Consider the following 24,786-nt stretch of genomic DNA (forward strand, 5'->3'; position numbering starts at 1 on the left):
AGAGATAATGCGACCAGGCGAAAAAGCAACGATTTCACGAGACTATGGGTCCGTTCAATTGCCGTCGAAATTACGATTCACGCGGATCAATTTAAACGCGACGCACACGCGGGGCGATATGTACATTACACTGGCCGCAGTGTCCGACCAGGAACGGCAATTGACAGTTTAGAATTGGACAGAACCGCTGACAGCGAATAGACGGTCGATCATGAACACTGACTGTGGTCGCCGCAATCACAGCCGATATCCGTGGACAATTCGAATAAATCGATTTTAACGGGCACAGATGACCATGCTGGTTGCATCGAGGACGGCGATACACATTCGAAAACGGTCCGTGTACCATTTAACCGAAGCAGCTTTTCCTATCGCAGCAATTTCCTTTATGGTCGTTAATTTCTTTATAATATTGGGTCGTCAAAAAAGTTCGTAGCGTTTTCCACTTTACAATCTATATTTTTCAATTTGTATGATAGTCTTATTTACTACTTTTTATACAATTTCTTTCCATTCTTTCAGTAATTTCATTTACCAGAATTACTTTTTGTTTCTGGGATACTAATAGTATCAAAGTAATTCTGGAGACTAGATATTAAGAAAATCGCGAGGCAAGGAGTTAACATAATTCATTTTATGAGAAGACTATATCGAGTAATTTTGCAATAAAGAAAGAATTACGTTAATAATTTTTATTTGTAAAAGTATCGCCTAATATACCTATCAGTAAAATCGATCATGTCGTGTCCAACGATCTAATACAATTATCTACATAGTATTAAAATTTTATTATTTTTTTAAACGTATTTTCATTACTTTTTATTCTGGAAATTGCAAAATGTTCAATTTCATTTGTAAAAGGATGAATTTAATTTGCAAGAGGATGAATTTCATCTGCAAAAGGGTGAATTTGATTTGCAAAAACTGTGTTATAAAATCACCATCTACCATTAAAAGTATTAATAAACAAATTTCATTAGTCTGAAACCAATCGAAATAAAGTCTTCTGAATTTCTCGTTTACCAAAGTCATAAAGAAGCTATTGCCCAAATTAACAAGAAGAAAAAACGACCTAATAGTTCCAACCGAAAAGGAAAAAATTTTCGTAATATCGTCACCAGATGTAGAAAATTCCATAAAGAACTTTCACGACGAACTTATAGTACGATAATAACAAAAGAAAGGTACGAAACTCCGTTCAAAGTTCGCCGATTGGCTGGGATCGATCGCGCGAAGGCTACCGTCGATCTGCAGCCGCAAAAGGTCTCCCCCCTTTGGTTCTTTCGGCCAACCTTTTGCCTCTCCTTTCCCATAGATATTTTGCTCCCTTTCACCACCTGCGCACGGATGGCACGAGCGGAATCGTCTCATTAGCCGTTACCGTATACGGCGGTCAATTAACATTTTTGCCCGCGGTGGCGGGTAGGTAAATCCCGAGATAATGAACACACCGCGCGGGTTCTTTAAGGAAAAAGCGCCCAGGCCACGCGTGGCTACGCGGAGAAAGTATTCGCCGTATTGGACACTGGATAGAGAGTTGTTTAGCGGCGATCGTCGACGAAGAAATTGATCTTTGACTTATTTCTTGGTCAGAAACACCATCTTTGGTCCGAAAGGTAACTTGCTCATTAACTCTTGGAAAATCAGGTGGAAGGGGTACATTATTCCTATTATGTTACTGAGTTGTTTGAAGTCCAATTTTGAAATATATTCTGTATTTTAGACTCGCGTAAATATCAATTATTCGACTTTTAATATTCTCTAGAAGTGCCTTTTCAAGTTTCTTCTATCATTCAATAAATATTCCAATATTTATACATTGGACCAGAAGTATCAATACAGAAATCGTCATGAATTCATGGATTGCCTTACCAATAACAGAGTACATTTTTCATTCATTCCACCTTCTTCATCTCCTAATGAAATGATAATTAATGAAACGATTCTAGTAACTCGAAAGTGTATCTGCAATTCCTCGATAACTAAGAACTACAAACTGTGTCGTAACTTCATTAGAGATTTAAAAGAAGAGGGATGGGGGCAGAAATCATGATCCTTCGATCAAGTGGAATCAATAATCTGATTTCGATTCACGTGGCAGGAGTAACTCGTTTTCGCTCGACTTCGCGACCCTTTCAAAACGATAGTGGACGCTGCAGATGAAATGAAACGTGACCGGATAATCGCGGAACGAGGAACCGGATTCGAGGAAACAAGAGACCCGATATTACCACTTTGCCAACCTTTCGATAAGCAGAAAAATTCATTACGTTCAATGAAAACGGGAAATCCGAACTGTTCGACTCGATCCACCGGGCCCTGTGGGTCTTTGATTCCTGCCTTATGGAATCGAACTGGTTATAATTAAGATCCTGCGTCCCGTTACATTATTATGCGAACTCTGGAAGCCTGCGGACTGGTTATTCATATTACTACTGTGCTAAGACACTTCGTGATAAGTGTTCCTCATGGTTCTTCATTGGTAGATTATAAAAACGAAAGACATACATGGTCTGTCACAAAAGATTCAGAACTGAAATCAAAACAGCGGTTTACGTAAAATCATGATACTCTTCGTCATGAAATATTAAAAATATTTTTTTTTGAGAGAGACACTAGAAGATGTTTCGAGAAACACTAGAGGATAATTTTAGAGGCTTTAGAAGATAACTCGTGAGACTATAGAGGATAATTAGAAAGGTTGTAGAGAATAATTCTAGAGCCCGTACAAGACAATTTTAGAGGCCCTAAAGAATAATTCTAGAGGCTCTAAAGTATAATTCTAGAGGCTCTAGAAAATAATGTTAGAGACTCTACAGGATAATTTTACGTTGGGACCGTACAAGAAAATTCTAGAGACACTAGATGATAATTCTAGAAGTTCTAAAGTATAATTCTAGAGGCGCCAGAGGATAATTCTGGAGGCTCTAAAGGATAATTCTAGAGGCTCTAGAAAATAATGTTAGAGACTCTACAGGATAATTTTACGTTGGGACCGTACAAGAAAATTCTAGAGACCCTAGATAATAATTCTAGAGGCTCTAAAGGATAATTCGGAAGACTGTATTGTATCATTCTATGTAGAGGCTGTACAAGAAAATTCTAGAGACACTAGATGATAATTCTAGAAGTTCTAAAGTATAATTCTAGAGGCGCTAGAGGATAATTCTAGAGGCTCTAGAGGATAAATATTATCGAACTTAGCTCGAAATTTGCAAACAAGACGACGGCACGTATCCGTGGTCTATCTCGCGCGAAATTCAACTTCGAAAGGGCGTGTAACTTGTAAACCTCTCGAGATTGCCAATTTCCGGGGCTAGAGTCGCGGAACTTTCGAGCCATTTACCATTATCGGGCGGAACGTTTAGGCGGGCGCGGACACGGTTCTCCCCGTATAGTCGGCGCGCGCGTTCGTACGATGACCGGTAACGAGGTCCCCGATTCTGGAAAAGGATATCCACCTTCGGCTTTGTTCCACGTGGTGCGTGCCTGAGAGCAAAGTGGCTCGGCGGCGCGCATTAATCTCACCGGTTGCGCCGTATTTCATGTGAATAAATATAAAAATCATAGCGTATGGGGGATACGGGGTGAGGGGAAAGTGTATATACATTTTCCAGCCGTGTATATACGGCCGTTACCGTGATCAGGATATCGCCTCGTCTCGTCCCGTTGCGTCTAGAAGGGTAAATGGAGCGACGAATGACGCCCCGAGATTCGCTATCGAGCCGGCTCGTTACTCCTCGCGACGTGGACACGTTTTAACAAGGAGATATCGCCGATGGAACCTCGGAGGAGGAAGAGGCAAACCCTCCTTTTACGTCCTGCTCGTTCGCCCGGGATAACTTTAACGAGCCACGGCCGGCGCTTCCTACGCCGACCAACTGTATCGGCGACTTCTTTCTCCAATTTGAATATTGATTAGATGAAGAGAGAAAGAGAATGGCCGTGAATTACGGGGAAATCGATGGCGATCTAACGGAACGCGCCGTTTCGATGGGAGCGAAGCGCCGGGAAATAGTTACGAGGCTAGATGCTGATCATCTATGGATCTGTATATGGTGTTCCCTCTCTGTAGTAACACTGAATCCGGGACTGGTATTGTAGAGGGCATTAAACATGATTCCGTGATCGTTTCAACGGTTGGTAACATCGATTTTGTCTCGTATTTGTATCGTTTGTTTGTCACTGAAGTGTAGGTTTTCATGGAAATTTTAATTGTGGTGGATTCTTCGAGCATAATCAGAGTTAAAGGGAAATTTATTTAACCAATTGAAGAGTTTTGTTTAATTGGAATTGAAATGATAGAAGATTAAAGTAGGGTTCGTTACCAGTTTGTTATCAGGTTCAGGACGGAATGCTCTCCTGTGTATTATAATATAATGTATAACCCTTTAGTATACAATCTAGATAGAATCAGTCAATTGTAAGTAACTGTATGTTGTATATTGTATGCCTACAAGAGGCTTGGAACTAGACCTCTGGAAATAGTAGAACATGATTTCTTCCAGATGACGCTGATGTATTCAATTTAAAGTGAGATAAGGTATCTGGGCACATGATGACGCTATTAAGAACCTCATGTGCCAATAGCAAGTCACGCGTAAAGCTGCGTCTACACTACAGTTATATATCCTTTTGTTAAAAAGGGTGTTATATAATAAAGTGTTGTACAACTTTGCTATACAACATGTTTTCATAATTTGGTACAAAATGACACTACACAAAAAATTAATAAACCTACCACAACCGGTAACATAGAAATCAGCTTTGCTGTTCTAATTCCTACCTCTCTGAAGGGTTCGGTAGTTTAGTGTTAATAATTGCGTCACACTTGTTATTTATATAAGATTTTTCTTTCTGTGCTTTTAACAAGTTTTAAAACTTTGCTATACAGGGTGAGTCAGTAAGGACTACTATCTAAAATAACTCATTACCTATTAGTTGTATCAAAAAACGTATTAATGAATTATATAGCATTTTAAGAGACGCGTCGGATGGATACAATTTAATTTTATTATATTTTTTTTAGATACTAAGGTGACTGAGATTTTTCAAGGACAATGCATCATTTTTTTAATACAATCATACCAGAGGTCGTTGATTTCGTCCATCTACTAGCAGCAACGTGGCATTAAATAAAAGATGCATTGAAAAAACTCAAGGTCACCTTGATATCACAAAAGAATAAGATATAAAAAAATAAAATTGTAACCAACCGATGCATCCCTTAACATATTACATATCTCATTAAAACGTTTTCTGGCACAATCAATAGGTAACGAGTTATTTTAGATAGTAATTCCTATTGACTCATCCTGTATAACGTGTTATGCTACGTAATGTAGACGCAGCTTAATACGTTTACATCCAAGAAGTAGTGACCATCCTTTGGTCACCGGTCCAATCGACGTACTTCGTCGTGCCTTTTTGCGAGAAACTTCTGTCGTCGAGGGTCCGGCAGTAGAGACTCTAGAGACGGCCCAACCGTTCGAGCACTTTGGATTTAATGTCTTCATAATTGCAACGGTCCCAGGCGTGGACGAGTCATTCCGCATTGCTCGAGGACTGTTTCTTGCGGCGGACGAACCGTTTCTGGACGACGCAAGCGGCACAAACGTGCAAATTATTTCGTTGACTTTAAAACGTTCTGCCACGGACTGTTACAGGGGCTTGGGCGGGGATCGAGGGCAATCTTCTTGTTACGATGTTGCGGAAGGTGTTCTTAGACGGACCGGAGAATTTCCGTTTAATTAAGGACGAAGAAGCCGCGCGAGTCTGTTGTTTTTCTCTCTTCTTGTTTTTTAAGATCACCCTCATTGCTTATGGAAATAAACGTGAGACGCTGAAGGCAATACGCGCGAGGGAAACAAGAGTAAAAGTTGAATAGTGTTTGAAGAGGGTACCTGATCATCTACGAGATTAATCCTGTATAGATTCGTGGTAGACCATCCTTAACTGGTTTTTGTGATTTATTCGAGATGCAGCAGAGACCAATTTCTTATTGGGAAGAATTTATATTTCAACACGTTGTTTAATATACACGAGTGCAACACTGGATCTTCTTGTAAACATAAATATAAATGTAATTAGGAGTTAACACTTTACTGAGTGGTAATCTTAAAATTCAAATTTCAGTGCTTATACATAAGAAGCTAATATTTCAACATACCTTTTTATTAACCTATTAACAGCTGCTGTTCCGTAAACGCAACATTAAACTTTAATTTTTTTTAATTAGGGTGAAGGCAACATTTTACTTTATCTCTGTCACAATTGTGTTTCTAAATCTTTGTAAAGATGTACGAAATTTTGTATGCCAATAGAAAATTAATTCTTTTATATTTACCAATTTTTCAAATCAGAATGAGGTCCCTCAAGAAATGAGAAGAGACAATATTGGACATATGTTAATGTGGAACATCGAAAAAAGAACAAGGAAATGATGTAGAAGATGCAAAAGTCAAACAATTCGTAACTGTTAGGAAAACGTATCATACGAAACTAACAATGGAGCTACAAAGATCCCAGGGGCGTGCTTCCACGGTTAAAACAACACGGCTGGATAAGATACAGTTACAATCTGTAACAAGTAAGTTTGAAATGGAACTAAGGAGATCAGATGTCGATTCTGATCCCCGTTATTAATGAAATGCTCCAGCCATTCTGGAAGTAATTAATTAAACAGGTCAGCGAGGATACAACATTTAAAACTTCAACGGTTTAATATAATTATTAAAGTTATAAAGTTTGCGCGGGTTTAATCTAATTATTGAAGATTAAGCCGTAACGTGGTACACGCTTCAATAGCGTTTCTTGTACTTTCATTCTCAACAATATTAAAAAAGTTTTCTCTGGTCTATCTATCCGAGGTTCCTGTATAAAACTATTCAAGTTGGGCACACTGCTCGAAGTAATTAGTGGACCAATTGGTGTAACTACGGGTAAGATTTTTACAAAAAACAATGCTCGTTGGTATTATATAAAAAACATGTAATTTTGTCAAATCTATAATTTTTTGTTTCGTTTCTGTTTTTTAGTTGACGTTATGGGGCCAACGAAAATAGTGAACCTCTAATATAAACGATAAACACAGTGATAAATAACATACGGTAAATCCTGGATGAGTGTCCGAAGGCTCCTCGCCACTGACAAGAAGGAAGTTCCCAGTCGTAACGCTGATTTTTTAATGACGTTTAGCGCACTGATAGAGCTTCGAATTCTGAAGCCAAACATATCTGTTTCACCTGCATATGGCCATTAGTTTATGAAATATTTAATGTTCTGTGCTGAAGAACCTCCAAACACTCATAGAGGATTTACTGTATATTGTATACAAAAAATGACGCTCAGTCACATGCTCTCTAAAATTTTTTTCACGAACACTTTTATACGTTTGTATTCAACAACATCTGAAATTTTACCAAACAAACAGGATCATCTAGTTGGAAAATATGCTAGTTGCGCGTGTGTTAGTATTGGCCGCTTCAAGGCAGTGGACACATGTGTATTTTGTTTTGCATTGGTAAAATCAAAAATATATGCTATCCCAATAATATACGCCTGTCTGACCATCGCTCACTCGTTCCCCTACATATCTCAAACACTCCTCCGTTCTCTCTTCCCATCATCTTAAGGGGGGAACCTGGTGTAAACACTTAATAATGGACGAACTTTTGGGAATTTATTCTGAAGAAAGTATTGGGTTGATGCAAAAGTTCGTCCCATTTGACAAAAATTGAAGAAACATTTTATTTGCTAAAAATTATATTTAAACAATATAATATGTGCCGTTCTGCTCGATGACCTTTCTACATCTCTCCGGTAGCTGCATGATCCCGCGCAGATAAAAATTCTGAGGTTACTGGCTAAAGTACTGACCCAACAACGGGACGAACTTTTGCATCAACCTAATATTAACCCAATTTCACTGAAACTTTGAGAATATTTTATTTCACAATTAAACTGAATACAAAAATGTTTATTCCCAAAGTTTCAAACAGATTGCTTTCATAAGTTCTTCACAAGAAATTCCGAAAAATTCATTTATTTCTAGCCCCCTCCCCAGGCTCCCCCTTAACCCTTTGAACTCCTTTGTCAAGTATGACTACATAGACATTAATTTAATTCACAGATACCCCTATATTGAGTCGCACTCGATATTTTTTACCAAGGTTTCAATGCTATTATCAATATAATTAGTAGAAAAAGAAATTTGTTTAAATTGGTTCCTATCAACTGTCTTTTGGAGTACATTTAAAATAATAGGTAGTTACTGGAAAGACAATTGTAATAGAATTACGAGTGCAAAGGGTTAACACGGGGTTGGTTCGAAACCTCCGTCGTATCCACGACGTTCGAACCTTAACTTTCGAGTCGACTTTTCTCCGCGAAATCGCATTGCCAGGATCCCAGTCCGGACATAAATTGGCCGTAAGTGCGTCGATCGGCCGTTGGATACTTAGGAAGTAATGCGGTCTCGCCCGGAGCGTTCGTAGCGGCGGCGCCCGAGATCAACTGTCCGCAAACAGGTTCGAACCAATCCGAGGGCGTCGGGGCCCCCCCTTTCGACGATTCCAGCCCCGTGATACGTCATTCACGCCGCGAAAAAAAAGTCGACGAACGGATGCTCCGCCACGAACGCTAATTGGACCGCGGCGCCGCCGTCGTCGTTAATATTACATATGTACGTAATTATTGGAGGAAGATCTGAAGCGCGCGTTACATATGCGCCAATAATTTCGAGATCACTGTGACGTTTTTAATCTTGGGATAATCCATGAAGCAATTTTATTATACATTTTATTATAGACATGGACTTTCTGTAACTCGATTGTTCTTTTGTGTTTAAAAAAGAATGATGATAACCGTGAAAGTAGCAAACGTTAATCTTTGAATATGAACTGGTAATTAAATTAAAATTGTTAAACATTTTATTTTTTATTTTATTATTTCTTCACTTTTATTATTATTATCACTTATATATGTTATTATTATCACTATACTAAACCTCGTTAAAAAATCACCGTTACACCTGGGGATCTCTCCTTGTTAGTGTGGAGGAGTCTTCGAACACTCATCGAGGATTTACTGTACCCTCAACGAAAAGTAATGTGTTCAGGTCACATTCAAATGCGTATTACAGCTGTCCCGTGTTTACGATGCAGTTCGAAGGTACCTGTAAACCTCGCTGCGAATTAAACTTCCCAGTACTCGGTTCGTTAAAGCGGCGTTTACACTAGGCAACTTTCGCTCGGCCGACCGAGTCATTCGACTAAAAGGTTTACACTGTAGAAGGCTTCGTCGCCCGACTTTTTTATTGGTTAAAATGGTTAATAATGTCCTACGTAAAAAGGTTGTACGTGTAACGTCAACAACAATTGCAATGAGTTTATTAGGCGAGTTGAAAAAAATGATTAGTCGGAAAATTAACAGAAAGAAACATCATTGGTGGGTTAGAGAGTGGATACAAAGGCGACCTGACCATCATCAGCAAACTAATTATAAGTTGCTGGTACAGGTATATAAATTTATTTATATTTTCTACATTCCAATGTAGTTTGGAATGTAGAATAATATAAGTTGCCTAGTGGAAACGCTGCTTTACCGACCAAGGCGAGCCCGAACGATCTCCACGCCCGTTCCCGTGATATATACGCCGATATTGCGCGATCGAACACAATTCGACCGGGTTTCTAAATTAAGAAGGATCCTTGGGACTCGAACGGCTGTACCCACAACGGTTGTTACGTGGAATTTAACTATCATTTATGTGGTATTAAACCTAAGCCAGTCCGATTACGTTCGAGTCTCAATGGAATCACGTGGTACTGGACACGGCGCTGTGCTAATTCTCGATTAAGTCCGATTTATTGTTCAGTGAATGGAACTACTTTCGAGAAAACGGGAATGCGAAACGGACCGGTCGAATAGGGGTGTTTTGTGCGTCGAAAAGCATGGTTTATTCGATTGTCCTCTATCACTTTTTACGTACAGGGTGATAAGAAAAATGTGGAACGCTTTCATAGGGTGGATTCCACAAGCCAAACTAGTCAGGAACATCGCGAACGGTGGTTCTTTTTAAATTTGAACAAAATTTTGAAAAAATTTTGGTACTGTAAATTTATACAGCTTGTACTATTAAATCTTTGTTTGAAACATTTTTTCCTGACTCTTGTCTTTAAGAGTTATACCCGAAAATGTGGAAGTGCCAATTTCATTTTGAGGTTAGTTTTCACACCCTCAAAGGGCGACTAGGCAGGAGTGAAACATATATCATGAAACAACATCTTCCCATTTACTTCTCTCTGTGAATCTGAATGTTTCTTCCCCGATGAAAGAAATATGTGCCCTCCCCCTGCTGTTAATTTCTTTGGGCGACGAAAAGCTCGACCCTTGAGAGTACAGTGTCGATGAAAATTACCATGGGAACTCTGTCGTCGCGATGGCTAATTCCGTTCTTAGGGAAATCGATGTATTTTTAAAGGCTTACCCTTAGACACTTCGTTACCCCATTTAGCTTCCAAAGCTTGAAAAACTGCTATTCGGTGGCGAACTAGGGTAAAAATGAGGGCAGGCTTTGAAGAAGAGTTCAGGCGACCATGGTGCAAGTTAATCGACTATACGTTCAAAGTGTATATCGGTCTTGTGGACGAGGATATAACGATGTCATTTCGTAAAAAGAATTTTTGTTATGAGAGAATTGAATCCTTGGATCCAGAGTCGTCTAAATATTAGACCCTAAACTCTAAAGTATTGCTAGAATTTTCAGAGGCATTGTAAAAGGGAAATTAATCCTGAAGGGAAATGTTTACTTTAAAAGGGGATTAGTTTGCACCGCAATGGGCAAAGCATGGATTAGGGAACACTTGTCTGCTGTCATAACACCCTTTGTCGACCAGCGAATCCTAACCTCTGCCTACGGCTTCGCTGAGATTGCTACCTTACTATGTACAGTCTCGTACATAAGTATTAGATCAGTTGTCGAATATGAGATGAATGTACCGAGGCATTATGAAATTATTGAAAAACTGAAATAAATATCATTTGGGAGATGTTGAAAGAAAACAGTGGATATTTACCAAGACGATTTATAAATTTTCCTCAGAATTCAAGAGACGCGTAAGATTAAGTTTTCTACGAATTATAAAAAGAGATTCCAGTCACGTGGGAATTTTTACAGATATATTAATACAAAGGAAACAAATCCACGTGGCTGATTGATACCTAAACGCGAACGGCACTTTTTAAAATACGTGACTCGGCTACGTACTATCGTCTTTAATTTTCGAACAAAGCCCCGTGGCCCCAGGCGATGATGTCGGATGCAGTCGACCGAGTCAAAGGGAAATTCAGCCCCCGTCCAAGTTGAGAAAGAAACGAGCTCGTAGATTTGCGTTGAAACTGTACCGGAAACGGAACTTCGCGAAACCATTCTCTTATTTTTTACGCGTTGCCAGGAGGGCCGAGAGATGCTTTCAATAGGCGGTTACCTTCTTAATTACCACTCAGAATTCTATACTCCACTTATACATAAACTGTTGACCGAAAATACCAGAAGTTTCTTTCGATGAAAATTTAATTTTGTTCATTTATTCAGAACACTTTAATATGTTCTACGTAGACTGCGGAATTTTATGAAGTAATTCACAGAAAACGAAGTTATGTATAATCGTATTTATCTTAATAAGGGTTTTCTCAAGTACGAAATAATGTGAGAGGTTTATTGAAATTTATGGAATTATTAATGCACCGAGTTTTAAACATTTGTTTTTGCTTTGATATATATAACTTTGCTATATTACACGTTTTCATAACTTGTTACAAGATGATACTTCCTGGACGAGTCTGCAACAAGTTTGTATAACCTTTTCCATCTCATTATTTAATAATGGCGTCACACTTGATGAATAACATATATCTTGCTATAGAACACGAAAAATGCTATATAACATTTTTCATTCTGCTTTTCTAACAAGTTTTATAACTTTGCTATATAACGTGCTATGCTATATGTATAGTGCAGATGCAGATTTACATTGAAACCGTGTTGTAAGAGGGTTGGATGTACACTTTTAACGTTTAGCTCCTTATTTTAGACACCCACACTTCTTTATTTTACGTACCTACACGCCGTGCATAAAATTCACATTTATAAACTTCTATAAAAAAAGGAGATTAAAAACGAAAAGTCGTTTTTCAATCAGATCGATCCAAATACCGCACGAGGATTAATCTAATCGCTAAACAAGTTTAACCATGAAGGGCAGAAGTTATTCAACGACAGGTGCCAATAATTCCGTCCGTTCAAATCGAGTTGCGCCCATCGACTGTTAATAAAGAAACTACTTGTGGACGTTAACGAACCGAATTTACCGAAGTTCCACGAACAAATTCAGGGCGCATCTGGTACCAAGGATACAGGTAATTCCAAAAGCGACCCGCTCGAGTTATCCGAATGGCCAGTTTCTGTCGGATCTCCGATTCTATCGGCGCGCGCGCGCGTTCACCAGAACCAGGAGGAATTAATTAATCAGACAATAGTCGAGCCCTGATAAATGGCCTGGACGGAAGTGAATGATCGATATGAGACACCGTGGCTACCGTCAACGGTGTCATGCATTACGCGATGAATACGCGTGACGAATGGGGTAACGTTTTCTGTTCAATCGACTCCGTTTGATTATTGGTCCCGCAACGAGAGAATTCAGGCAATGTGAACCGGTTCCAGCGAAATTATTATCTAAGGCAGCTGGGAATTGAATGGTCCGTCAAATATGTTACTGGTGTCTGCTATAATTGCGAAATATACAGGGTGTACCAAAATAGCTTCGACTCCCGGAGATGTGGGGTTCCTGGGATTATTGGATGCAACTTTTTCCTTAGCGAAAATGTTGTCAGAGGCTTCGTTAACGAGATATTAACGAAAAACACCGACCAATCGCAGCGCGTAGCCAGTGCTCCTGCGGGAACCTGGGAAGTTGTAGGTGGCGCTAATTGTATTGATTCAAAATTGCTCTGTATACAAACGATGCCTACATATCGATATAAAGTAGTCCGAAATAAAAATTTTAAAAATGTTATTGAATGTTACTGCAAAGTCTATAGGACCTATTGTGAAGTCGAAAAAATAAAATAGCCGCATTTTGTATGAGTTTTAACAAAGAAATATAATAAAAGGAGGAAATTTTACGTTTATTATTGTGACTAACAAAAGAATTTATGTTTTGAAAATTCCCCAAAGAATTATGTTGCAATTACCCATACGTTATAATGGGCACTGTTTGTATACAGTACATTTTCAGATGAACACCGCTTAGCGCACCTAAAATGCAGGAATGTTGAAACAAAAATTTTGTTCATTTACCTCAATGTATAATTTTGTTCTTCTATTCCACGATGACACGTTTTTTATTATATATGTATACTGAGTCTACCAATAAGTAATCCATTATCTGTTTCAACAAACCAGTAACAATTTAAATTCAAAACTCGATTAATAAATAGCCGAGGAATCCTGTTACTAGGATGAAATCAATCTGGTTGTTCTGATCTGTCGATAATCCATAATCGATATTAAGCGCAGACATCCTTTTCACGAAAATAAATCATTCCTGAAGAAGGAACGTGTAACAATGCTATCCAATAAATTCTCAGCGTCCACAAAAGAATGTAATACCTCATAAAAATGTCTCAGATTAAAAATTCAATATCACAAAGAAGACAATAATTGGAAAGAATACTTAAAATAAAATAATTTTATGGGAATGATTAAACTGCAGACCTTTACATATTCATACCTTACAAAAATCTAAAAGAAAAATAATTAAATACAAGCTTCAACAAAATTTAACATTTTTACTCTACTTCTAATTGCTTTAACCCCCTGCCTTATAACATCTAGTTCATAAACATGAATATTACTTGTTTTCTTTGAGTCAAAATGAAATACTATTCCGCCGGCATTAATATTTAACATTCCAAAATAAACGTACACGTGCAATTAGTACAGAATTCCTTCTGTTCCTGGGAAACGAGTAACAGCAAAGTGATTCTGAATATTGTAGACGTCAAGAAAGTTGTTAGACAAGGGGTTATTAAATTTGTCTGTGCAACTGTATGTAGGTCTACATAAACGCCTGCAGTCTAGAAAAGATGAGAGGTACAAATTCGTCGGTTAACTCACTATGAGAAGAACGCATCTATTTTCAGAAGTTACACCGCCGCAACCAAGCCAGCTACCGATCACAGCCAGGACACCTGCGACGATTAAAGCGTAGGCCAGTGTCGGATATGTGGAGGTCGTCATCAGGGATACGTAGCTGTGCTTCGAAATCACAGTCCAGACACCGATCCCGCCAACGACCAGTCCAGACAGCTGAAACAAAAATAAACGGCGTCGATGATCAGTAGACTGCGGATTTTTATGCAAAATAAAAGTTTCTAAAGTATTTCATAAAGACAGAAAGTCGAAAATTAGTGCCGAAAAGTGTCGAAGGATTAGAGCTTTATAACTTTGAACGCAGACTTGACTTTGTGTAAGTAATTATACTTAAGTAAGTAAATACTTGTCGAATAACAAATAAATACATACTTATTAAATAAGGTAGATTCAACAACGGAGACTGACAGTAACGACGGGATCAATGTACAAAGAAGTTCACTATACGATGGTTGATTTTCGACTAACTGTTCTGGCTGGATTTGACGGTGAGAAAAACTACTAAGAAGGGAGAAACTTTTCTATTGGTTAAATGCTGACAATACTGTCGATGTTTCCCTAAGGCCAATTGGACGAATCAGCCTTTGTAAAAAATTAATGAAAGGCCCCTGCAACTACCTAGGTACATATGGTCTGCAGCTCTTTAGAAATCCAAATTCGCGAAGGTTTATGACAATAAAACAATTTACACAGTCGCGGTCATATCATTAGCGACGTGACAAAAATATTGGACTGTATCATAACTGAATAGACTGCGGAATTTTATGCAAATTCACACTTTTAGGTACGAACATTTAAAAGTTAAAAGGGGACATAATCTTAAATTATGTATTAGAGGCTTCAATATTTAAACATTATTAAAATCTTTGTTTTAGTGTATTTTCCAAGTTAAGGAATGCTATAGCTGCATAAACAGCTGCAGTCTAATCATAACAACAGTTGTCGCTAATAACCTACACAGTTCTTAGAAAAATACAATACACCTAAAAAATTTGGATACTCTTGGTCGCAATTATTACACTGTGAATAATATTTATGCAAATTCGCGGTTTTCATAGACTAATAAAAAAAAGTGAAATGAAACAATGGTAGACTTTCCTTAAGAGTTTCACTATAATACACAGCAAATACAACCTGTATTAAACTGAATTTTTCCGTGTTTCGCTTATTCACACATTTTCTAAATGCAGGAACGTTCGTAGTTTTTAGTTTCGCAAGTTCTAAAGCGTAATAGGTTTTTAGAATAAACTTTCCTGTGAGATATGAAAAATTTCAATGTTTCCTGCCCACGAATATGGGCGAAGAAAAAGCAGAGTATTATACTGCAACGGGGACGAAAAGTTTTGAAACACCTTTCTCGCTACGTGTGGACAAACTTTTGATGCAAGCATTCCCTCGTACGTTATACGTAAACATACACACAGAGACACTTTATGTGTATCGATTGCACGCGTATGTACAGAATTCACGAGGTTCAAAAATGAGAAGAAAATATTCGGATATCATCGTTGGGTAATTATCGTGTTCAGTAAATTGCAATATTTTAATAGCATTCCTAGGAAATTGTAAAAAAAAATGAAACAATATTGATCGTCAATGCAATAACAAAGAATTAACGTTGGTGAAATGACTGGGTAGCTTTAAAGCTTCCTAGCCAGCTCTCCGTCTACAACGGCAACCGTACATGCACACCGAGGCCTCGAAAGAGTTACCATATTAATCCCCGCTCGGAACGATTCAGTATTCATACGCATAAAAAGCCCGACAATATCGTTCCGTTCCAATTAATTCATCCGGATTCGAAACACGTGTCCCTTCATGAACCTGCATGCACGCGCGGCATCGGCTCTACTTGGAGCACGCGCGCGCCCGGAATAACGACGCGCTGTAATCTCCTCGCTGCGCCGTGTCTGGCGTCCCCGTGGCGACACGATCATCTTGGACAAGAACGTTTTATTCAGCCGCCGACACCGGGGTACACGCGAAGCCCCCCATTGAATTCCACCGAGGCCACCGGCCAGATACCGTTTCCGCCCACGGAAAACTGCCGCCCCGTGCGACAAACGTCGTCGATAATCCACGCGGCGTGGAGTCAAACGTCGTCGTCCTTCGTTTGTCACTTCGTCCCCCCGATCTGTCCCGTCTCTCTCGGTTTTTTGTTCCCTTTCTGTGTTCAACTTTTTCGTCCCGTTTGCCCCCTCAATTTTTTATCCTCCGACCCTGTGTGACATCGAATGCCTCCCGCGGGAACGGAGCTCGAAGGTGTATCGGGAAATATACGAGCTCCGCGGACGTAAATATCGGTCGGCGGACGCGATATTTACGGTATCGGGGAATGCGCGACGGTATATCGAGTGTACGTGGGCAGCGTGGAACAGGGGTGCGGTGCACACACAATGGGCAAGGTTTCTAAACACGCGGTGGGCAAGTATGAACAACCTAACCCAGACCTGTCAGTGTGCGCGCGCATGCGCGGGAAACGGACCCGTGCGAATTGCAGCGCCGCGGCGGTTGGAAAAAGAGTTTGAAACGGAGACGCGCTGATGAAACTGAACGGGGGTGTAACGGAATTTGAACTAGGGTAAATGTCCCAATTACTGTTAGTGTCCCTAATACTGCCACTTTATTTAATTTACTTAACAAAATCGTGTAGAAAAAGATGAATTGCTAAAGTGTATAAGAATTAATTTAATTCTTGAGGTGACAGATATAGGGACACTGCGATTGTTTGCAGAGTTTAATGAATTATTGATTAATTCTTCATATTCAATGTATAAAACTATTTTTTTAATCAAAGTGATCTTAATTCCTTCTTTCAAAATAGCGGTGAATAATTGAAGAACGATCGAGAAATATCGTTAGCACGGCGTAGAGTTCGGATTTCCTCGAAAATAAGCATTGAATTAAGAATTTTACAAAATTTCTCTACTCCATTAATATCAGCAGGGTGGTTTAAGAATATCGAATTGGTGTCATATCGAAATCATGGAGGTATGAAAGTGTACCTGTACACCTCCCTTTATCATGTTTTTTATCAATAAATAAATATCTACCACAAAAAATGAATAAGTTCTTCCCGGAAGATATAGAAGTTGTCTGTGAAAATATTTGTAAGTTAATAAAGAGAAAACGTGAATTTTAAACTCTCGTTTGACCGGCACTACAGATTCTCCCGCTGGTGTCCCTCGAACTTTGGGGAAGTGGAATCTTCGAAACGGATTGCTCCACCGCACCGGTCGGAGCAATCGTCCAACAGGCTATAAAATTCTAGATCGTAATCCTATCTGGCCAGTAGACCGTGTGGGTAATCCTTTTCTCGCTACAAACGTAATCGTATTAGACACAGATACTACGTGAGAATTTTTGAGAAATCTTCGAACAATGTTAATGGGATTTTTTGGGAAATCAACCGTTAGATAATGAAGCTGGGATGATTTCGATCCATACTATTTTGTCAGAATTAATCCTCTGTGCTTCAACGATTTTCTAATATTAACAAGATTAGAACTCGAATACATTTTTGTTAGGCAGCTTCTGAGTATTAAAAATGGTACTTTTCTGACAAACATTTATTGTTGTCTTATTCACGATTCTAATTATGGTTTAATAAAGCAGATTACTCATTAAAGTTCGAAAAGTTACGTAGTCGATAAGTTAACAATTTATAAAACATCTCTGTCATATTTATCTATCTATAATTTCCCATATTGATTTACTATACACGCTTTGTTATTATATTATGTTGTATATCACGCTGATGTAATACAGACATATTGTTATTGCTCCAATTGAAAGAGACATTTCATATCTGTAACTGGCACTTTCATGTAAACCAATTCGGTATCTTTATCCATTTCACTTGTAATTAAAACGCGAATTAATATCATTGCAGCATGACCATACGAAATGATATATGGACTGTGGTTCATGTACAATGGAAAATGATATCAGAAAGTGTATGTAAGATAAGAAGGCTACTTTGACCACGCTTGCAACTCCAAGTACAAGATTCTGAATGCGAGAGTATTTCTAGTGCCAAGTCTCGAGCTGAAACGTTCGGAATGCTGAGCTTCTCTGCCCACAGTTTGACCGACATTCGATGCATTCTTGTTTCAAATAGAGAAACGTATACAGAATGTTTCGCCGTAATAGGACAGACTGAAATATGCGAATGGCAAGGGAAGTAGAAAAGTTCATAAAAGGTTCGCGTCTCCTAAAATGTTTATATATCCTTCTATTCATAGACATAGGATACTCTAAAACTTCTCCATGAATAAAAAATTATATGTTTGGGCTATGCGATGGATTTTAAATTGTTTGGCTCGGAATAAAATATGGACTCAATATCATTTTTACACTATTATATTAAAAATTAAACGACTTAGAACGAAATCATTTTTACCATCGGAAAGAAGTCCAGAGTATGTAACATGTATGTATGATATGTAAACTGGGGAGAACCTTCGTCCGTAGACATTACGAGGAGAAGGAGGAGCATTCGACGCGAGGAATTCTCATTTTCCATCAAGCTTTCGAACTCGGTGGACCTTCCTGACTTATGTGCTCTGTTCCTAATCCTTCTTTATGTCTTTGGCCGTTTTTTGATCACCTTCTCGAAACCCTTTAGAGTTGTGTTCCGATCTCTGTGTTGCTATCAAATAACCTATATTTTTTTGGTGTGGATTTACATTCATTTGTTCTAGCAACTTGGTAAAATATTCTAACAAGAATAGTTCAGAGCAATTAAAATCTGTGCTTAGTAACTATTCAACTGGAAATTGAGCAGGACACAGAAGTAGAATCAGTATGTCATTCGACCTCTGATAAAGATTGCTGATGACGATCCTAATAACAACTGTAATTTTAGGATTGCAATACTTTCGTAAAACTGTCTAATTTCCAGTGTCTCCTTCAAGAGTTAGTATAATTAAGATTTTGAAAATTTTACTAAAAAGCTAGTGTAAATAAGCTTTAGAACTCATATTCGTGAGATAACTAGGATTCGATCGCCAGTTTCGCTGATTTTTAAGACCACTGGGAAATGATGGTAATTTTTTTCTATTCGTTAATGAAGCTACTGGCCTTTCGTTAGATCATTAATTTGTCTGACTCGTGTTTCTTCCAACACAGGTATAAAGTGTCGTTATAAAGGCTAACATAGACATTACCAAGGATGAAGTCCAGATTTCCACTTACACAAATTGTTATTTACGTTATTCGCCGGGATACAACGGTGAGCCTGCAAACAGGATTTAAAATTAGAAGCATCCCCGACATAGTTCGAGCCAGCACGTAATCCTACGTTCAAAGCGTTCGTTATGTAACCATGAAAATTCTGCTTAAAATCGGCTGAGTTCGGACATGTAAATCCCCGCGTTTGCTGATTCACGTAAACCGCGGGAAAAAGTTCGTATCCCTTCTGTTTCAGAATTTGCTTGGATCGCGTACATTCTGTTCTCTACACACATTTTACCCACCCTATTTTTAGAGATCAACGAAAAAGGTTAGTTAACTTTAATTTATAAGTCTGTCAAGTAATATGTTATTTAAGTATAATGTTAATTTAGTCCGATAGGTTCGTGCGGATTTAATTTTATAATAAATTTCTTCCAACAATTGTTTGTCGGTATTGTATTACACACCTTTTGCTGTCTTGCGCAAGAATTAATATGAAATTTTTCGTTTCCTATCGTTAATAATAAAGCTTTAGTGTAAAATCTATGGAGTCCCAAGTGAACAGAATCGAGTATCTACGATATGTGCTGCTCTACGAGTTTAATCGTGGTTGCGAAGCTACTGAAGCCCCATGAAATATTTGTGCTGCCTGCGGTGAAGATTCTTCAGGATTCTCCCTACTCGGGAAACCTTGCATCGACGGACATAACACCTTTCACGTTTTCTTCAAAACGCTTTCAGCGAAATGTTCGTCCATAATGACGTAAAAATACTTTTCTTTGAACGTGGAATGCAAAAAAGTATAAAAACGTTGAGAGGAGGTCGTGAACAATAACAGATGAAAAGTTATTACGTACTTTTAAATAAAAATAATAAAATTTTCTACATTCTTAAAAAATCGCATAAACTTATTGAAAAATCCAATATATACAGTACGAACAATTAAATTCAGATACAAAACTTTTTTTATTCTTTGTTACGGTAATGTTATAAAAGTTTTGCCTCGCGACGTGTTTATTATTCATTCGACGTTAGCTTTTATAAAAGTTACACGGAGATATTTACATATGACAAAATATAAAATACGTTTTATCTGTATTTAGCTGGGAAGAAGTATTCGGACGTTTTATTTACAAGCATAAATTGCAATTTCAAACATGAGTCTCGCGAGGACAACATATATTTTCATTTTATCAATAAAAAATCATAAACGGCTTAAATAGAGCAACAACAACCATAGTTCAATAATCTGTGGGCATCTCAAAATAGTCTTTACAGTAAATCCTCGATGAGTGTTTGAAGGCTCCTCGGCATTAACAAGAAGTGGTTCCCAAGTTTAACACTGACTTTTTAATGAGATTTAGCACAATCATGGAGCCTGAAGTTCTAAAGCCAATATTTATTTCAGTCGCGTATGACTATTAGTTTATGAAATATTTAATGATTGTCAGTTTAGGCAAAGCCCCTCCCCCTGTACTCCATTAAAGCATTACTTTTATATCTAATAAGTTCTTTTGTCGATTGTTGCATAAATAAATAATAAAAATTCATTTCTGCGACAGCAGAACTCTTACATGATTAGAAATAGGGACACTGACCTTATTCTTATTGGAAAACGTAACAGGTGTTGCAACACATACATTTACGAAATCCGTGACGCACAGATTCAGTCGAAGCACGGATGGCACCCACACGAGACATTTCATTCTCCTCCTGCGACGTTACACGATGTCGTTGTGTCGGTTCGGGAGAAAGAGGGGGAGAAAAAAGGAAGCACGGCCGCCGCAATAGCTCGACCGGGCCCCCGTAATCGTATCTCGCGAGTTATACGACTCGTGCCTCGTTACCGTTCCCATAAATCCTGGTAAAAATTCAGGAGAGGCTGCGCCGCGATTTATGGAATTAGCGGCGCAATATTTTACGCCCGTCGGAGGGAAAGGATTGCTAGGAGACGGCCTCGAGCCGGCGTGGACGGTAACTGTTTAAAAATTGCTCGAGAAGCTTTCGCAGAGACGAACGGTACCAGGTTATGGTGTTGTCCAGACGGAAAATTCATCTGTATATACATATACAATCGTCCGAAAGGAATTGACCATCGGTCTGACAGAATAGTCGAGTCTTGTACCACCGATGGGGTCTAATAAGGGGAGGCACGGAAGTGTTCCTCTCCGATTTTGATGAAACTTCGTATGTTTGTTAAACAATAAAAAATACGGGATACATATTTTTTTTATCGGCTGAAACGCGACTTTAAGGAGTGAAACCACCCCTCGAAGTTTCAATCCGAAATTTTTTTGTTATAAACAAATTATATTTTGGACAATTTGTTAACACCATATTATTCTACATAAAAAACCGCGAACCTCGTCCATTAGAAGTTTCCATGTATCTCCTATGGTTTTCGAGATAGTACTTTCGGGTCGAAACTTCGAGGGGTGGTTTCACCCCTTAAAGTCGTGTTTCAGCCGATAAAAAAAAATACGTATTCCTTATTTTTGACTGCTTAACAGACGTACGAAGTTTCATCAAAATCGGAGGGGACACTTCCGTGCCTTCCCTCGTAAGAATAGACCTTTCATCTTATGGGAGTTGGTGGTCCACCTAAACTGTAGCACCGACACCTTCAAAAACCTGTGATTTTAGCGACCTCTAGATTATGAGTACGGTGATTCTGCCGTGGGTGGTGACACTAAAATGGAAATGGGTTGCTCCAGAAAAGTGGGCTGAAAAAATACATTGGATGAAATGTCTACTCCTATACTTTGTCTATACCAAACGATTCGGCCTCGTCGCGAATGAAATGAATTTTCTGCCCCATCGACCGTCAGATGGCGTGTAAAACGTGGCAAAAGAACGACTATGGAGGACCGTTAGACCACTCGGCTCTTTATTTGCTCTCTGAATTCATAACCTCGGAGGAAGATAAGCAACGGCCACGTCTCGATGGGATCAAACCCAGGGGAAAAGGGGGTTGCGGGGGCGGTCGTGGGAGACGTCAACGTTCTCTCCTGGAATTCCAGAAAACCTGTCCGAACGAGGCTTTTAAGGCTGGCCGCGAGAGGTACGTCTTACCTGGGACCCGTCGAACGTTGAGAAAGGGCCCATTCGTCCTAATTGAGGGAGTAGATAATAGCGATGTCGTTGTCTCGCTTTTAGTTTCGGCTCGATTGATGCTCGATGGGTCTGGTGAGGTATGGAAACCGATTCACTCGACGTAACAGTTGTACAAGTTTAGAACAATTTGAATTCGTATAGACGTGTATGAATTGTTGGAACCATTCCATGAAAATATTAAAAAAATAGAAAGTTTTTCTGTAAACGATGGCTCACTTGCAAAAATCACGTGGTGAGTTGAATGCACCCTGTGTTCTCAATCCACAAGTGCATGTCTCTAAGAAAACATTTAAATAATTCCACTGACAAATTAGATAGTAGGAACATCACAAAAAAAAAAAAAAAATTATGACATTTCGATTAATTCGTCGGAGAAAAGATATACGGCAAAGAACACTTTGAATCCTCAAGATGTCAGAGTATAGTATTTTCAAACCCTTTGAGGCGTCCAGGAGTTTTGAAGACGTCTATGATATCTAAAACTTGGAATTCTTCATATTTTTTTCAAGATTATGAGATCTCACAGAATTTAAAGAACTATTAATAATTTCTGATTTTGAATTGAATTCGGGGTAAATCGAAAGGAAATGCTTAATCAACCATCGCTTATCCTAAATGTAAACAATTTCGTATACTCTAAACTCTAAAGTGAGCAGAAATCATCGATCTTGCGCGTTAGAAATAGGTACTCCGCGACGAGTCGACCATAAATTACCTTGTCCTCTTTGAGACGTCGCGATGAATCTGACAAGAAACGTCGAAGACGAAGGGGCGACAAAAGAGATTTACAAAATGTAATTCGACGTCTGTTTTCATTTCATTCGCCGTAACCAATTGCAATCTCGACCAGTGGAATATTATTTCCCGTCCAATGGAATATTGTTCCTTCACTGAAGAGTTCGTTAGGAAACGGGTCGGTGATAAAAGAGAAATCGCGAGCTATTCGTTTGCTCCCGGCTATCGGCTTTCAACCCCTTATTTCCCAGTCTCCATTATTTCAACGTTGGGCGTTGTAATCATTTCAATAATCACGACGGCAAATAAAACACAGGACCAGCTTGCAAAAGAGATTCAGTGATCCGGAAATATCACAACTTCCGGGGTTCCTTCTTGCGAGGGCAATGCGCGTAAAATTTCATTGTAAATGCAAACGTGCCCACTGTGCCTCTATAAATATACATTATTCTAATTATTAACTGCATTTCACAACTGGTTATCAGGGATTGTTTGTATTAATATTAAATCTACCAAACCCTTCAGAGAGATAGGAATTAGAACGGCAAAACCGGTCATTTAACTGTTAACTAACGAAAGGTATGGATTTTATAAAGATTATTAATCCGTAAGAAAATAACATTTAACGAAAGCCATACTCATCGTTAATACAGAAAATATTAAAGAGATTAATCACCAAAGAATTATTACGCTCAAATTGCTACAGTTTCGTCCAGTACTGTATATTGAACTAACTTAAAAATAGTATGTCATAGTGATGTCCCGTAGAAACATAATAACCGTTTCTTCAACCTAACATTTCCTCAAAGTTTCGATGCTTGTAATTTATTGCTCTCGAATATTTTCCATGGAGCCGAAAGGAACACACGGGAGAACAGTTTTGATGTCCGACGATATAGTGATTTCTCGTTGTTTGTCGCTAGGATATTTTCTCGTGCAGCTGCCGCAACCCGCCACGAGATATCATCGGTACACCAAGCGTGTTTGTTCCACTCTCTTGGCATAATACTTGTGCTACTATATATAGCGGGGCGCGGGCTCGCATGATTTACAGCGAGCGTTTTAAGGCCACCGGCGCCGCCGCGTAATAGTATTAATGATAAACATTTTCGACGCTGCGTGCTCGTGTACGGGGCACCGGGACTTAACCGCGAACGCGAGGCTGAACGTTAGACGGGGCCAACTAATTTAATGGAATCATTCGCGGCGAGTGAGCTTTATGATAATCGGCAGCCTGGGGTAATCCCTTTCTCCCGTACAATACAGAAAACGCGCTCACTCGGTTGTTAGAACCGGTACAACTCAATCTCGTCAACGTACGAATTTCCTAATGACCGATAAAAGATAGTGAAATTCGTTTCTCTGCGTCGAAGGGGATATATTATGTTGAACCAGAGGTTACATACAGGGTGTCTGATTTTAATTTCCCTAGGCAAACATCTAGAAAAATACGAAAAAATCTTTGGAATTGAAAGTTGTAGGATATCAAGACAGACAGATTGTGATGATATTTATTTGACCTTGAAAAGCCCTGCGAAGGTCAA

General features: G+C 38.8%; 1 protein-coding gene across 2 annotated transcripts in view; it reads right to left on the reverse strand.

Moving 5' to 3' along the window:
• The window catches only part of LOC107189103 (CD151 antigen-like), a 120,171-nt gene that overhangs the window by 10,385 nt on the left and 85,000 nt on the right, over positions 1–24,786 (reverse strand). For both annotated transcript variants that reach the window (XM_015577559.1, XM_015577569.1), the window contains one exon: positions 14,183–14,374. In XM_015577559.1, coding sequence (XP_015433045.1) covers positions 14,183–14,374 — 192 coding nt within the window. The remainder of the gene's footprint in view (positions 1–14,182; positions 14,375–24,786) is intronic.

The sequence above is a fragment of the Dufourea novaeangliae genome, unplaced genomic scaffold (genome assembly GCF_001272555.1).
Source record: "Dufourea novaeangliae isolate 0120121106 unplaced genomic scaffold, ASM127255v1 scaffold16, whole genome shotgun sequence".
NCBI lineage: Eukaryota > Metazoa > Arthropoda > Insecta > Hymenoptera > Halictidae > Dufourea > Dufourea novaeangliae.